This window comes from Eretmochelys imbricata, chromosome 3 (assembly GCF_965152235.1).
Source record: "Eretmochelys imbricata isolate rEreImb1 chromosome 3, rEreImb1.hap1, whole genome shotgun sequence".
NCBI lineage: Eukaryota > Metazoa > Chordata > Testudines > Cheloniidae > Eretmochelys > Eretmochelys imbricata.
In genome coordinates, this window is record NC_135574.1 from 121,639,505 (window position 1) to 121,657,583 (window position 18,079).

The following is an 18,079-nucleotide window of genomic DNA, read 5'->3' on the forward strand; positions in this document are numbered from 1 at the left end:
AGAGATCTGAGTGACAAAACTTGCACAAACTTGCTTGCACAAATCCCACTTTTATTTCCTGAATTCGCTTTTATAAATAAAAAGTGAGTGCTCTCAAAAAAAATGAGCAATTAACATTCATGTGAGACATGGGTCGCTACTGGACAGTGACCTGGTAACACAAAAAAGTACCTAGCCCCATGTCTGAGTCTAGAATTATGCTCAATGCCTTTGAAAGTCATCACAACTGTTCAAAAAGTAACTTCCTCATGTTTCATTTTTATTGCCATGTGCAGAGATTTAGAACAATTAACCAGGGCTAAGAAGAATTATCTGACTCATCTGCACGCCATAGGGTGTTGTTTTTTTTAAAATAAGAAAATTAAAATTAAATTAATTTAAAATGATGGTTCTGTACCGAAGAATTTTCTCCCAGATGATCAACCTCAATAAAATTATGACTACCCCCCCTTTTTTGAAATATATTTATTTTGCAGCCAATATTATGAATTGCTCAATGGATAATGTACACCAGTCCAAACTTGATGCTTTGCTGAGGCAGACAGTCCACTGGCATTCGGACTACACCACCATCACCACATATTATACAAAAAGAAAAGGAGGACTGTGGTACCTTAGAGACTAACAAATTTATTTGAGCATAAGCTTTTGTGAGCTACAGCTCACTTCATCGGATGCATTCAGTGGAAAATACAGTGGGGAGATTTATATACACAGAGAACATGAAACCCATTGTCACCTAGCAGGCCAGTGTCAGAGCCAGAAATAGAGCCCAGATCTCCTGAGTTCCAATCAATAGGGGTAGAAATGCCTTATCTCCACTGTTTCGCAGATATTTATCTGTTAAATTGTTCTAACCTTTTCTTTTCATTTTTTTTAAGGTTCCCTGTACTATATATATATATATATATATATATAAGTGACAAATATATATATATATATATATAAAGTGACAATTTTCTTCTACGGTTTCTTACATCCATTACCTTCCTTGAGAACACAGCAAGTCCCAAGCATGATGAAAAGGTTATAAAAAACTCTTCCAGAGCAGCAAGAAGCTTATAGCTGATTCAGTAAAATGCACAGTCTGAGGAGTTTTGGTAATAATTTTCCCCATTTTTTCCTGCCTCTGAGTGTGACAAGGGCATTTTTATTATTAGGTCCCTTTATCATAATTTTACAAGATTTGTGCTGTTGCCTGTAAAGCCCCACAGAGGCTCAGAACATAGGGAATAACACTGAGGTGAGAAAATATGGAAACCCCATCTCCCATACTCCAGCACAAAGGAAATGTCAGACGAACACTAGTCCATTCTAGTGTCGAGGTTTGGACAGTGGTCAGTAGCAAATGCTTAAGAGGAGGATATAAGATAAATGTAATGGACTACTGTAACATGCTTATGGGAGGCAGAGGGTGGGGGGAGATAGATGCTATCTTCCTAACCCCTAGCTGTTAGGGTACATCTTCACTGCAGAGTTAACTCAATTTCTGACTCAGATGTTGCCCTTAATCTCCTCCCACCACAAACAAACCAAATGCTCTCTGAATTTGGAGAGGTTTTCTGTTTGGGCTAGCTGGCCATCTTGGACTGTAGGCTAAACACTGAATCGGGGTTTCACTCATGCTGGTAACCCACCCACTTTGCAGTGAGGACGCAAGCTAAATGTCTCAAATGCTAATAGTCCTCCAGCGTCTTCCCACAATGCCCTTGTGTGTGTTCAGGACAGACAAAATCTCCTACAATTCACTGGGGAAGAATTGCAGAGCACTTCGGTTTACATCAACACAAAGAACCATGGGAACTGCCCCCCAAAATCCTAGTGAATGACAGGGGAGTGCAGCACCAGTGAGGACACAGTAATTTGAGGATGGCTTTGCAGTGGAGCTGCTCACATCCAGGCGAAGCTAAGCTGACCCAGACTCATGTGCTGACCACTCAAGTTAATTCTGCAGTGAAGACATACTTTAAGTGGTTGGCTTCTGGCCTGAATCACGAAGGTTAATATCCCATGTAGTAATAATTGTGGATATCTTAACCATATAAAAATGTTTAGTCTTTTTAAAAATCTTACTGAATCGTTGAGCTCAATGAAATATGGTAGCAATGAGTTCTACAGATTAAGTTCTACATTAAAAATATTTCCTTTTATTAGTTTAAACGGTGCCTTTTTTTGGATGCCTAAGTGACCCGCTCCACACCATTCATTCATTCTTCTGTATACCATCATCATATCACCTTTTATTCATCTTTCCTCTGGATAGTCCTAACCCGGTCAATCTCTCCTCCAATGGAAATCTTTCCAAACTAGGAAAGACAGCAAGATGGAGGGGGGAAAACACTAAGATCAAGTAATGCCTGAAAAGAGCTGTATGAAATTTGCACACAAATCTGGTTATTTACTAAAATATGAATGTTTTCTGTACAAGTTAAAGGTGAAATTTAATTGGTTTAAATGCTAATCAGAACTCACCCCTAAAACCCCAAATCTTTCACAAAAGTTCCAACCACAGAGAAAGTCGATTTCATAGTTGTGATTAAGGATTACGATGGCATTCTCTTTCCCGTACTTGTGGTAATTCTCTGGGTCAGTGTAGAGGGTGCAATCAGTGCCTGACCACCATTCCAGCAACATCACCATCTCTGGAACAAACAACAACAAATAAATGAATATATAAATTACATGTGCACTCACAAATCACTCACGCGCCGAAAGCATCACTTGCCTTTTACGGGATGTAGCAAAAGAAATCACTGCAGCTCATCTAGGTTGAATCTGCAAACATCAGTCACACACTCATGCAGTTGGGCAGAGAGTGGGGGTACAGGGTTAGATGGAAGATAAGTAGAACAATACTTTCTACAGTGCCCAAGTTCTTTTAAAAAAAGCTTTTGAAAGGAACGCAGGAATCTGCTTCCATTTTGTGGGAGATCTTGCCAGCACTCTAGCAACTCTGAAGGCTGAGGTTAACCAACAACCTATAGTTAGGCTTGGAAGGATTAGATTTTTTATCGGTAAATGCCAGTAAATGTCAATTTCACTGTACACACACAACCCAATTAAAAAAACAACATTTCCATCAATAACAAAATTTACAGATATGCAAAGAAAAATGCTGAAGAGAACTTAACAGTTTGATTTAAGGATATTTACTTTGTATATTTTGACATGTGATTTGACAATTTGCACTTTAATGGTTATAAAGCTTTAACTTTTTGAATCTCAAATATCTACTGTCATTAAATATCGTCTAAACCAGTCATCATCTGACCCTCCCCTCCAATAATTTCCCACAACTGTAAAAATTTAAATATTACCCATCAAAATTGTAAACAAAAATAAAAATAAAAAAATAAATCACATTTGGCCAAGTCTACCTATAGCACATAGGGCCTGATCTCAGCCGCCTTCTGGGGGTGTTCAGAATCTTGCTAGATCAGGCTTAGACTCTAGGGCTCTTAATCTCATCTGCAATATGAAAAAAATATAATTGCATATTCAATTATTTTGTACTAGGGTGTTCATAAGGTACCATCCATTATTACCACTCATGATAACCACCTCCTGACCCTCTGCCTCTTCAGATACGAAGAAGAGAAGGATGAATACCCACTCCCCAGATCATATCCCTATAAATACACAACAGTAGTTTGTCTGGTAACAGGTGACTTCTGTATACTCACCAAGAGGTTTATCCTCCTGGTCAGGCAGCCAAATCAAGAGTGCTGGGCAGAGAGGCAGACAGGTGGGATCAAAGCCACAATGTTTTCCCCTTGGGTTAATATGGGCACTTGAGGCCCAGCCCAAAAGACTGATGTGAGTGAAATGAGCAGTGACGATTGTCACTGCAAGCACTCGTCCAAACCAGGCGGCAGTAGCAGCATTGACCCCACTCTCTGCTGGGCCAGAGCACCCTCTCTGAATATGGCCCTTCCTACTGCTGACAGACAGGAGGCACTCCTTCCAACAGGGCTAATACTGAGGAGGGAGGGGCCAGTCAGCTATTATGTTAGCAGCTGCACATCAAGTATGTTACACACTGGAACAGCTGTCAGTTGGGAAGGCTCATTCTATGGCAGGGTGCCCATTTCATAGAACCACACTCTGTTGCCAGCTTTGTCTAAGGCTGCACACTTTGCTACTCAAACAGCAGCTTTCTCAGAAGACCCCGCTCCATGTAATTGGATCAGAATTAGGGACCCAATCCACCTTCTGCTGTACTAAATGGAAAGGCTCCCTCTGGATTTGATGGGAGTTGGATCAGGCCCTAGATGGACAAGTCAATAGCATGGGATGGTGTAAATGAAGGGAAATGATGAGGAAGTGAAATTTAAATGGACACTGTCCGTTTATAAATCATTTATTTGAAAAAAAATCCTTTCCTACTTCACTAACATATGTTATTAAAACAAAAAAAAAGTAATTGTTTAATTGGTTATTCCCCACTTACGATATTTGTTTACTTTCTGAACTTCTCTCAGCCTGGACGATGAAAATAGATGAGTCAATTTCACTTTGGTTTACAGTTAGTTACTCTGGTGCCCATGGAGAGGCCTAACCCTACAATGTTTGGGTTGCAAACTCTTTGTGGAAATGTTTAAGTGCAAACAATTGGTTTCATTCTCAAGAAGAACACTTCTATTAGGAGCAGGTTTTGAAACCACATTAAACTAAAGCAGTTTAAGTGTGATTTAAAGTGAAGTACGTTCATCTTAAGGATTTGCACTGGTACAAATGAAGTCATTTTATATCAATTTAGTGACACTAGTGCGAGTTTTCTACTATCGGCCTATGGTAAAATTTTCAAAAACACTTGAATCCCGTTTTGAAAAGTGCCTAAGTTCCACTGACTTCCAATGAGACAGACTCATTAGTGCTTAATTTACTTTTGATAATGGGATTTAGGTACTTCTGAAAATTTTACTCCTGGCCTCAGAGTGCATAGGTAAAGATGTAGTTAGAGAAAGAGGGTCATAGTCAGAGGCATGGGAAATGTCAATTCAACCCCATTACATGAATTTAGACACCTTTACATTTGGGGCTTGTCTATATGATGCCAAAGTACACTAGAGGTGTGAGATTTTTAAACCACACAAACATGCTGGGCTTTACCTGCCCTGCACAGACCCTGCTGGCACGCTATAAAAGGTACCTAGTTCACATCAACACAGATTACAACATCAACATAATGAGTGAGTTGTGCTGATCATCATATACACATCTGCTTGGAATTTGGCCCAGAGACAGATACTGGCATTGCTTTCATACACTTGCAAGCATCCGAAGTGAAGACTAGAGTTTGGCTGTAAATAAAAGGGACAGCTATTTGCTTCTAGGTTGCTTCCATCTATTAGTCCAACGTTGCTTGCACTTAAGTCATTGCAGTGTTGCCTACTATCAGTTGTATCATGGGTCTCAATATCTGGTGTTCTGTTTTAAGCCCAAGATGCTGGATTCACAAGATTGCATGAGAATCTTGACATTCATTTATAAAAGTTTCTAGCTCTCCTGGGTGTGGAAAAAAGCTTGAAAATGTGACCTGAGTGCACCCTAACGTCTCAGAAACTAGAAGGCAAATAAAAACCCCAACATTTATCTATTTTTATAGTTTCATTTTTGAGTGCTTGGTACTGGCAACACAAAGACAAAACCCTTGTTGACTTCAGTGAGAGCTAGATTAGGTCCCGTGTTGGTGTTTTTTCTCAGGGACAGATGCTAGAGCTAAGAACGCTTGCCAAGAACAGTGTGGAGTGGTTGTCTTGGAAACAAAGGAGAAAAATTGGATCAATTAAAAAAATTAATTAAAACCACACTAGTATACAATAAGAACACAAGAATGACCATACTGGGTCAGACCAATGATCCATCTAGCCCAGTATCCTGTCTTCTGACAGAGGCTAATGCCAGGTGCTTCAGCGGAAATGAACAGAACAGGACACTTTATCGAGCGATCCATCCCTGTCGTCCAGTCCCAGCTTCAGGCAAAAATTGGAGCCAGGCCAGCCTTTGAAACACTTTTGAAATCTTTTCAGTTTAGTTTTCTAAACCAAGACAACTGGGAATAGCCAAGAACAAATATATTCCTTTTTTCAGTAATCCTTTGGTAATTAATTGCCTGAAACTTTGGGATGACATCGTTCTGGGGGGAGAAAGGCCACGTTATATGTGCTAATGTTAAACTCAGATTAATAGGATCCTCCATCCAGACAGCAGTATCTTAACATGGTAAGACTAGTTAGTGTCTTATACAGTTTACTAGTGACTTCCCAATGTTTCCTGCTTACTCATAATCACAGCAAATAACTATTTCTCTGTCAGAAAAGGACAAGGAAACGTCCTGCTAACTTTTGTTGCAATGGTTAGAGGTGGCGGTTATCATTGCAGGGTAGGTCTGAGCCATGTTAATGAAAAAATGCTTCTAAATGTCACTGTTTCGGAAAGCATCAGTTTCTAACAAGGACCAAAGTATTTCATTTGAGAGAGAATGCTATGAAGATACACAAATGAGTAAAATAAATGCGGGTAAGCCTCCAGAAATGATCCGCTAAGAAATTCCCTATGAGAAACAATTCTTTATTATAATTTGAAATCCTACATCTCCTGTAGTTTACATTTTTCTATTAGCTTTTTCCTCAAATTAAAAAAAAAACATTTAAAAAAGTACTGAAACTAAAGCCTGAGTAATTTTTGATAGCATCTCTAAGACTATGTAGCAGGGGCAGAACAATAAGGATCACAGAGAGGAAGGAAATTTGGGGGGGGGGGGTTGGGGTTTTGCTCAGCTTTATATACAGTTGAGGAAGGGGGGGGGAAATCTGTTAATTCATTCCCTTATCCTCTTTTGCTACCCAATTCATCACTTAAATCATTTAAGAAGTTCAAGGGAACAGATAATTGTGTACGACTTCTCCAAACAAACTACACTTTATCTAGATGAGAACCTTTTAATGAAGGTCATCCTGTTTTATTCCAAATGTCACTTTCTTTTTTTTTTAAAGAATCTGAACTGAGCTAATAATACATCAGGACATTCATTATACAGGTACTTCACATGCATGTAGCATTTTAATTACATGTTTTCAACCTCAAATACATTCCATAGCAGAAAGACTCCATTTGTGCTACCTTGGTGTGATCCTGTATGATTTTTGCCTGAGAAAATACTGCAGGATTAAACCTTTTGCCTCCTGTTTGCCTAGTTATTTATAATTGACATACTTGTTCAGCTGCTGCAGAAAACATGCCCCACAGTAACACTGTATGCTTTTTTATTAAATGCAAAAAAAGCAGTCTCTGAAGTTCTTAACATTCCCCCCCCCCCTTATTCTTCCCACTCCTTTTTTTAAATTCCTCTAGACCTTTTTCTCTTTGTGAGTGTCATGTGACACTCCCTAGTGCCAGTTTTCAATAAACTATCATGCTACCAGCTTACTCCCACAGACTGCTATAGTAATTTATTATTTGGCAACTTGCTGTGGCAGCTCAACAGAACAAGGTCATTCACACACACACACACACACACTCACTCTGCCCACCTCCTCTGCACTGCTGCTGACCAGTGCAAATTAGCTGTAACCCTCCCCTTCAATTAAGCATTCTTTTTGCAAGTCAGCCATGCTGTAAACCACACATCAACTTTTTCTCAAGTGCACAGCTAGCGCCAATTGAAAATTTTCAGACTAAATTGTTTTACAAGGTCTTTCCAACAAAAAGTTTCTGCTTTCCACAGAAAATTTACACTTCTTAATAAAAAGAATCAAATGCCCCAAATCCAAAATATTTCAGATAGGATATGCTGCCACAGTGCCTCAAGAGTTTGAGTTTGTTGCTTCATGTCCCCATTCTGCTCTATAGGCTGGGGTCCCCCCCGACTACATCTCCCATGATGCACCACCTTCCCTCCACAAAAGGCAAGAGCTGGATAGGTCACAGGAAATGCAGTCTGACAAGGAAGCCAGGTCTATAGAAGAAAATGGGTGTATGAAGCATCCAAACTACAACTCCCATGAGGCATCATGGTAGCATTTCAGAATAGGAATATGCCAAATTTTGATTTCTTTAAACCGAAAAGTTGAAATTTTCTACTGAAATACCCATCTCTGATCTTCATTTTTCCTTTTGTTCTTTGGAAACCCTTTACGTTCCCTAGGCTTTATTCTCTGTTGTTCTTCCCCTGCACAGTCAATCACTTACACCAGTACAAAGCAAGCGTAATAGGATTTCGGAGCATTTTGCACCCACTGCGCACTAGGGTAAGTGACTATAAAATATGTAAGGCAACAGAGAATCAGGCCCTCTACATATTATCTTATAAAATTATACCAGTGCTGCAGTCAGTGTCCCTGTAATGCTTTTAGAGTTCTAGTTGTGCTCACAACTTAAAAACTTATAGGGGGTTGGGCTAGGTGACCTCCTGAGGCCCCTTCCAGGCCTGATATTCTAGGATTCTATGAATTATTTTAAAATTTGATATTTAATTTTGTGTAAGTGATATACATGTCCCCTGAGCCAACTCCAAAAACTCTTCATCCTTTAGCCGGTGTTCATATAAAGAATACCACACCTGTTAATAAATATAACCAATCAAATTCATTCAGGGCTGAATCCTGCAGTTTTTACTGAATCAAGCAGTCAGTCTGATTTCAGAGAGCCACTGTTTGGTGACAGAGGCGAACTGACAACTGCACATTGGAGTTTGTAATTTTAAATAATTGGTTATATATATATATACACACACACACACACACACACACACACCCCGTGTGTGCGCGCGTGTGTGTATACATAGAGATAGACAGATATAGATACATGTTTTTTATTACACTAAATTACAGTAAAATAAATAGCACTGACTATGTAAATAGGACTACACAATTGAGCCCAAAGTATATTCAACATTTTATAAAACTGAACCTCTCTCAAATTCAATATGCTTTTATTTGTATCTAAAATTCCTACAATGACTGAAATTTAGACGTTTACTATGCGGTGATCTCAGATTAACCTAATATCTACTTCACTTACTCTTTCTTCGTTGGACAAAATTAAACCTGAAATATTATTCCTCATAGCTGTCTCTAACACATATTGTTATAAACATCCTCTTCCAACAAACAGCTTCTGTAAAACCCTTGTGCTTTTTTCCACTCAGTTCCTGAATACTCCAATCGATCTTGGCAAAATTCAAATTTCCAGCTTTCACTGTGGTTCCTAACCTAAAACGTTCCCACCTCCACCCTGACATGAACAGCAAAGGAAGGAAGGAAGGAGAAAAGGTAGAAAAAAGAAGAAAAGAAAAGAAATCCCTTTGTCTCTGGGGAAGGAGGAAGGAAATCAGAACACAAGAGGATCTTTACACTATGCTCGTGATAATCTTTACAAAATTCTGATAGTAGAGTGACAAGCATGACATTCATGACAGACAGATGCTATTTCTGTTTTCTCTAGCACTTCATTGCACTGATCCAAAGGGTAGTAACTAATTTGTATAAAGATTCTTGGCCCCTTGACGTGTAGTATTTCAATCCTACCCAGCTCACATTCCTACATTTTTTAAAAGTCTCCAGGACAGCTTTACCCAGAACTAATTTCACTTAATTTTTTTTAAAGGGGTGGGGGGAAATCAGTCTATTTATGCTTGCTATTTCCTATTTCAAAGAAATGCATTTTAAAAAGATGGTCCTATTAAAATAATTTAGAACTGTATTGTATGTGTAGATTACCTTTAGTAAAGACTTCTGTTCCATGAGACATGCTTGATAAGTCACAGAAATACTTACGTATTAGGTTAACCATATGAAATTGTTTTCAATAATGAAAGGGGAAAATGATGGGTATGCAATCCATCTTAGTAGCGTATTCAACTTTTAAAAATGTTATAATTGCAGATTTTGCAAACACATGGCCTGTTCTAAAACTCAGCAACACTTCTTTCCTTTACATAGCGCTTCATTTAATCTAACATGAGTACTAAGAAGACACCCAGAAAGAGGACAGTTTTAATTTGGTTTATCCATGGGTTTGTTGCTAAAGCAGAAGTTACCACACACTTACACTGCAACAAAAATTAAAAACAAGGCAAAACTAGCAGACAAGGCTGTAGCAAGAGCCATTCATAAAGCCTAGTACTATGTTAATTCCTCAGGATATGAATACATGGCACAGAAAACAGGGAAGGAGATTCCACACCATAGGATCAGCAATACGAATATGAAGGCAGCCCTGGGTTTCAGGCTCTAAGGTTGTGCTTATGTACATTAATAATTAGAGCTGAGCTGGAATGGGATTTCTGTTCCACGAAAACGTCGGAGATTTTTGAAAAAGATTTTGTTCCATAGCGGAATGGAGAGAAAGGCTACAACTACATTGCACATCATTGGTGGTGACTTATAGGCTACATGTAGCTGCACGCCGCAGTGGAAAGCAGGCTGTGTGGGGAAAGGCTCCAGCAGCAGCACATGACACTACTAAAAACAGCAGTATAGATGGGGAAAGCACTGCTTGGGCATGCACAGAGCCATGTAGAGTACATATCCACAGAGTTCAGGCATGTCTTTACTCGCCTAAGCAGTGTCTCACTGTGTACCCTGGTATTCATACCCATGCTAGGGGTGTGCAGCATACATACTCTACATGCCGCCGTATAGAGTGTGCAGTGTAGACATACTGAAAAAGTCTCTGAATGCTAGGGAAGCTGCTAGGGAAGCCCACCAACCTACCTTCCAGGAGAGTAGCCCAGGGATCCTGCTGGGTGGGGAAACAGCCACCCAGCCACAGTCAGAATCCATTCCTTTTATGCTGTCTGAGTGGTACATGGGACCCAATATAACAGAGAATCTGGTCCTGATCTTCAACCAGGATAAATCAGCATAGCTCTACTGACGCCAATGGACTTACACCAGCTGTGGAGCTGACCCGGTTTCATATTTTGGGCTCTTATTTTTTTGAGAACCAGTTTTAAAAACAGACAGAAAACTGTTCTCTCTCTGTGTGTGAGGTTAAGATTCTTGTTGATACTGTGACTGCTTCAAGCTGGTGGCTCATATTTTTACTCTAAAAACATAAACTGGATTCCTAGAAGTAATACACACTGGGTCAGCGACGAAGACCTTTGAAATGAGATAAATAGGCATTGTCTGAGGTCCACACTCCAAAGGGACTGCTAAATAGGATGTGCAGAAAAATATGCGCAAAGAAACAGTTGATCTCAAGGCCTAAAAGTAGGTAGCACAGAAAGGGGCACAAGTGGTAACTGAAGAGAAAATTAATTAAGGAGTTCCTCTTTCAAGTGGTCATCTTTGTTTTACTTGTCTCTTTCCATAAGAGATAGTGACACCTCATGAAATACTGAGAATAACATGGTTACTTTCAGAGAAATACCCACGTACAATTCTAGAGAGTTTGTTCTCTGTAGATTCCACCCTTCCCCCACCCAAGTTTTATTTAAAATTTTACATGGGACATTGAAAACAAGTTACTTGGGACCCATCATCTGTGGGCAGAACGGAAAAGGAAACCCAGAAGATCCAAGTGGTGGGAGGGTAGGATGGTGAAGTGCTGCTTCTGTGGCATTACAGCCTCCTTTCTCTGATTCTGTAGAAGACATTCAAAGCAGTTTGATCTGAAGCAGTATCCCCACCACTCCCTCTTGATTTTAGCAGATAAAGTAATGTTGGCCTTTTTATTTAGCTTGACCTTTCTAACTCCTTCTCCATGCCCCTAACAATATAGAATTCCTATGTGTGTAATATACTGCACACATTTTGTGAAGGAGCAGCTACTCTGTGGCATGTGCCTTGAAAGCCAATTAGTAAGTGAAAGTTTGGGAATTATTCCACTCAATTTCTATTTGAGCTCACCCACTGTACTCAGTTCTGACACTGACTCAGAGGGCAGCTACTCTTAGAGTACCATATTGACACCAGGGCCGGCCCTAGACTAAATGGTGCCCCACGTGTGGAGCATCTTCGGATTGGGATTGGCATTGATGGCCCTTCTCTCGCACCGCATTCACCATGAGGGAATTCAGGGCAGGATGTGAAAATAAAAACTCCGCATTTTTTGCGGGTACATAATATTTCCTGTCTGCCCATTTGCACGTAGGGGAAGACAGAGGCTGGAGTCTGACAAAGAAGGTTTGCAGGTTCAAGTAGTATACTGTTAATAGGTAGGGCAATTTTTGTTGTTGAGGAGGTATGGAGAATGTCAATCAGTTTGTGTTGTTGTTTCTTAGAGTGGCTGACTCCCTAAACATTCCACTTGAGGTGGTCAAGGAACAACTCCTGAAAGTGACAAAAATCATCAGCCATTGTGGGAGGTGGCAGCATGACTACTTCAAATCAGGTGAAGATGAAGGAAATGGGAGGACTGGAGATACCTCTTCATCCTGCTCTCCTTCCAGTTCCTCCCCCAGTGGTGGCTGTGGTTCTGGAGGTCGAGAGATTGTTGAGGAGGGGATTGATGGAGACCGCGTGTTTGCAGCGATGGGGGATTACCAAATTGTGCCCTATACATGGCCCAGGGGCCCCAATATGGCCAATGGTGTGTGGGGGGGAATATATGGTTGCATCCATGGTGGGCCCTGAAAAGACTGGGTGCCCTTAAGTGCAGCAGGGTAAGGCTGGTAAGTTGATGTCAATTGTCCTGATATTGATGGGGCAAGCGAGTTGATAGTGATGTCGATGAGGACAAGGGACTAAGGAAAGGAGGTGCTGTCCCTGTGGGAGAGCACGAAGAGTGTGTTGATTGAGAAGTGGGTGAGACTTGGGACACCTCCTGTCTGAGGAGTGGAGAATCCGGAGTGTCAGATACAGCTGTGTGAATTCCTGTGGGTGATCTCTCTTCAGTGCCTGCGTTGAGCACAGTGCCAAGCTGTGATATGGAAAAGTCAGCAGATGGTGCCAGAGAGCTTTTCGGAGTCGTACCTTTAGTAGGAGTTTGTAATCCTGCTAGAGAGTCTCTCTCGGAGCGGAGAGCTTCAGTGCTGTGTGCAGCATCGGGGCCGAGGGCTTCACTGGAGCCAGCTGTTTTGCCAGTACCAACTGCATCCTTGGTGCCAGAAATGGACCCGGAGCTGCCGAGGAGATAAAGGGCTCACTTCGGTCACCCACAACAGGAGGTGGTGCGATAACTGCTGCTTCGCCCTGGCACAGTCCTTAGACTTACTTTCAGGTGCTGAGGTTGTCAGTCTAGGACAGTAGTTCTCAACCGGTGGCCCATAGGCCACTTAGGGCCCAATCAGCACAGAGCTGTGGCCCATGTGACATCCTCAGGGCCATACAGGTAGCATTGGGTGCAGCCCACAATGGTAAATAGGTTGAGAACCACTGGTCTAGGAGCAGCCTCATGTCTCTTGTCAGAAGCCGTTAGCACCACTGCTTTAGCCAGAGACGGCATTCCTGCAGTTTGCGCCTCAGGAGCTGAGGGAGGGACCGCTCTCTTCTTGGCATCAGCCTGGTCAGAGGATGATCTTCCCTTACTTGGACAAGGGGAGGGAGGGTCGGCAGATGACCTTTTGAGCGTGAGGGTCTCTCCGGTGACAAGTAAGCACCGGGGTCCGACGCTGGTCGCAGGGACTTTCCATAAGGAATAGTTTGAGTTTAAGGTCCCCGTCTTTCCTTGCTCTTGACTTTAAGCCCAGAAAGCAGGAACACTTCTGGGAAACATGTCCCTCTCCCAGTCAATGGATACACCGTGTGTGGCCATCCATTATAGAGAATGCAGCCTGCACAACACACACTTCTTAAACCCGGAGGAGCCAGGCATAAGGGTGAGGGAGTAGCTTCCCTGATGGGAATTAGGGAAAACAAAAAAAAAACCTAATTTTTCCTTTTTTTTTTTTTAAAGGATGAAGGAGAAGAAAAGAAAATGAAGCGGCTAACTAACTACGAGAGGAGGAAAACAGGTAAGAGTCTATCTAAATAACAAAGTGGGCTCTGCTAACTGTTCCGTTCCACACTGCAGGTGGTAGAGAAGGAACTGAGGGTGGTGGGACTACTCAGCGCTATTTATACTACCTGCGCACAGCGCGGGGGGAGGGGAGGTGTGCATGTGCGGTCCAACGGGCACTGCTACTGGAAATCTCAGACTCCAGCCAGAAAGGCACTGCCAGACCTGCAGTGGAGCATCCCTGGGGACATCACTCAAAGAAGAACACAGTATTTGATGGCACTGCTCAGCAAGTCTCGCTGGTTGATTTTCACCCATCCAGCTACATAAAAGAGCCAATACTACTTTCTCCTCATTTATATTATAACACAAAGGCAAGCCTCACTGGAACTTGGTAAAGAACAATCCAACCCAGAGGTTTCAGAGCACTCTCTCCTGGGGCTCCTCCTAAGATGGCAATGCTCTGCATCACTCAACCCAGAGCTGTGTGTAAAAACTTATAGCCCAAGACATGCAGAAGTTAGGGTTTCAACAGCAATGTTAACCTGACCACACGGTACATACGTGGTAGTTCCAGTTTGTGTTTTTCTGGTCACTGTGTAGCGTAATTTAATATTGTTTAAGTCCTAAAACAGAAGCTCTCAAACATTTTCACAGTGTGGACTTATCTTAATGGAGAGATGACAGTGTTGCAGATCCCAAGTATTCAAAAAATCATAAATCAGGCCCTAAAAAGTCATGAGATTGGCATAAAAATTATGAGCTTTCAGAAAAAATATATATATATATTTTTAAATGTATTTGCCATCTGGTTTTGGAGGTTTTAGGATTCATGTTTTCAAGCATTTTTCTGCAACTATGAGTAGGGTTACGATTATGTCACAGAGGTCACGGAATCCATGACTTCCAGAGACCTCCATGACATTTTCTGCCCTGGGGTCAGACTGCTGTCAGCAAGTAGCCCTGTAGCTCTCAGCTGCTGCTACCAGAAGCCCCCACCAGTTTCTAGCCACTGGGCAGCAGGGGACCCCGGAGCTCCCTGGGGGTCCCCCAAAGCTCCCACTCGCTGTGGGCAGCTGGGCTCCCCACAGCTGCCCATCTGTGGTGGGCAGCAGAGGGAAGGCAGAGGGACCCTGCAGCAGCCCAGCTGCTGTAGGTGCTGGACTCTCCTCCCTCCCCGTTTTGTCAGGGATATTTTTAGTAAAAATCACGGAATGGTCAGGGGCTCCCATGAATTTTTGTTTATCACCTGTGACCAGTCTGTGATTTTTACTAAAAATATCCATGACAAAATCTGAGCCTTAACTATGAGAGCTAGAAATTTACTCTTTTGTTTGAAATGAAAGCTGAGATTGTCACATAATGACATGACTCTTAGAGCTGGCTCTTTAAGAGAAGACAAATAAGATTTACAATAAAGTAATGAAAGTTGACAAAACAGATTGCTTTGCAGACCCACCCACAACTGCTTGGATAATAGACCCCTATTTGTGATTACACAGGGACCCTGTGGCAACTACAGTAAGTGTTCACAGGAAGATATAAGTATCAAGGCCATATTTAATGCCCCTGAGCAGCTGGAGCCAGCACCATGAGATCAGCCAGTTATCTACAAGTAATTTCACCATCCATTAGTGGACCATAGACCAGAGTTTGAAAAACTGGTCTTCTAAAGTGTACACCACAGAACAAACAAAATGTGTACTGTGGTCAAACTAATGGTGTTATTGGACCCTTAATGTTTGTATTTCCTGGTTGATGATTTTGACTGTGCAACCTTAACGCTGCAATAATAAGTTTTTGTAGTTCATTACGTTACCTACATTATTATGAGCAAAAGCCCAGGGTATCAGGGTATGCCCTCATGAGATTATGTTTTCGTGCCTCATGAAATGCTTCTCTAAGAATGCAATACTTATTGGCCAACACCGCATTCAACATCTCCTCCCACATGGAGCTGATATTTAAAATGCTTCATTAGTGCTTTAAAACAAAACACTCCAGGAAGTGGGAATCAGCATTTTCAAGGTTTTTTTTGTTTTTTTTTTTTTAAAACTAGCCTTTATCACCACACCTGATTTTACAAAATACTCATTGCTTTTGTGTAAAAGTAGGTTGTCCTCCTCAGCTTAATCAAAACTGAACAGAAATTAGTTTGAACAAGGGAGGAACAGTAGCTGTTCCATTTCCTAGCCATTCATTCCCCCTCTCTCCACATCTTCTGAAACCTCAAACCAAGAAAACAATTTCACTGCAGCTAGTTTCTTGTCTTGCTCCCAAGTGGCGCTCAACCAGACCCTTCAGTGACTGAGGGGAAGTGATAGTTCAATTCAGCTAGGAGACAAGCATTGGGGATAGAGAGCAGAACAGAGACTAGGGATTGGTATAGAAAGCAGTCTGGAACAGAGACTGGCTATGGGAAGAGAGTGATAGTTTGATTATGGAACCGGGGGGCGGGGGGGTGGCAGGGGAATAAAAGCCCAGGGAAGTCTGTAATACGACAATTTGTGGTTTGGGTTTTTGTGTGGTGGTTTAACTTTATTAATGGGTGCAATAGCAGGGGATTGCCTTGATAACCTAGGAAGTCCCTTCCAGTCCTATGTTTCTAAAAAGTATATCTAAACCAGTATAAAAACAGAGAGATTAAAAGAATCAGATTATCGCCCATTATCTGAATGTGCAATAGTGTAAGTATCTTGGAGGTGTGATTAGAGAGAGAGAAAAATGAAAATTATTTCTCCTCTGGAATGAATTCAGCACAGGTAAGATGTGCAGGATTGGCAGACAGAGACCACAGTTTTCCATGAATCTGTAGAACAGGAACAATGCGGGCAGTAGAAGCTTCCTTTCACGGTCCATGTTAGTTTGCCGACATGCCATCATTTCTATGTATCGTATGTATTCCTAATAAATCCTCAAGTCTTGATATAATGAAATGCTACAAATAATTTCTTTTTGGGAGACAAGAGAAGGCAGCATTATGATCTGGCTTCTCATGCACAGCATGTTATATTGTGCTTTAGGGATTCATCACAAGAACTGTGCTGTAGCAACAGTATTTTAAACTAAAGCATCTTAGCACCTGCACTGTTTACACTGGATTTAATTGTGATTTAAGCTAATGCAGAATAATCATTCCACCTCTGCCACTCTGAAAACACTGCTCAGAGCACAACCACCCACTTTTTATTTAGATTTCTTGGATTCCCAGACTCTTGGCTTGTCATCTTACAGCACATGTCTCAGGGACCAGAACTGTGGTCCAGAGTTTATTTTAATTTCTTAGCATGTCCCCCACCCCAAACTCAGTGATCTTTACCAATTCTTCTTTAAATGGACATTGTCAGGTCAGAACTGGCTTCAAATTGAGACCAATAGAAATGGTTTTCATGCATACAAAAAAAAAAAGAGAGAGAAAAAGAAAAATCCTTTTAAACAATTGCAACCTAAATGTTGCAGCTTTGTGCATAGTACATAAAACCTTCAAATTGACTAGATATTTAAAAAGCAGTCTCTTTTCCTCACTGAAAAGAAATGCCAAAAGAATATATACAGTAAAAGTGGTGAAAAACAATGATGTAATATTTCTTTCATTTTTAATGTAAGCCACTCTTTGTACCATAGGTAAGGACACTTGGTTTAAAAAAAAAAAAAAAAAAAATCTGCCTAACCTGACTGCATTCCATTAATTCCTCCCCAAAATTTACATGAGTGCAACCAGAAGAGAGAGACACTAATGTGTTTGGAAAACCCGAAAGCAAGTGATGTTCGCATGTTGAGACTCCACTAATTCATCTAACCGTTACCTTTTACAGCTCAGGCTAAAAGAACCTGCAAGAGGGCTTTATGAGCCTCCCACTTTGTATTCTCAATGGGACAATGCAACAGCTCCAGAAATAATATGCATGGTACCACTACCTGCCTGTTCCTTCTGCATGATTACCTGAGACACAATGTGGTATGCCTACATTCAAAGGCACCTGCACTGAACAGCTTCCCTAGCAAACTGTATCATTTGGGTTATGTGGTGAACTGCAATCTGATATGGTCATAATGATTAAAGGCTGCATCCTGTTTAATCACAAACAGACCATGCCAGCACCAGAAGGCATGCTGCCTCCTTCTGGAGAACAGGACTGTATTGTATTTGCCTGTTATAATTGTAATGGAGTCCTCTTTCCACTCAGTGCTA

General features: G+C 41.3%; 1 protein-coding gene across 2 annotated transcripts in view; it reads right to left on the bottom strand.

Moving 5' to 3' along the window:
• The window catches only part of AGPAT4 (1-acylglycerol-3-phosphate O-acyltransferase 4), a 122,375-nt gene that overhangs the window by 51,021 nt on the left and 53,275 nt on the right, over nt 1–18,079 (bottom strand). For both annotated transcript variants that reach the window (XM_077813303.1, XM_077813304.1), the window contains one exon: nt 2,473–2,642. In XM_077813303.1, the coding sequence (XP_077669429.1) occupies nt 2,473–2,642 (170 nt within the window). The remainder of the gene's footprint in view (nt 1–2,472; nt 2,643–18,079) is intronic.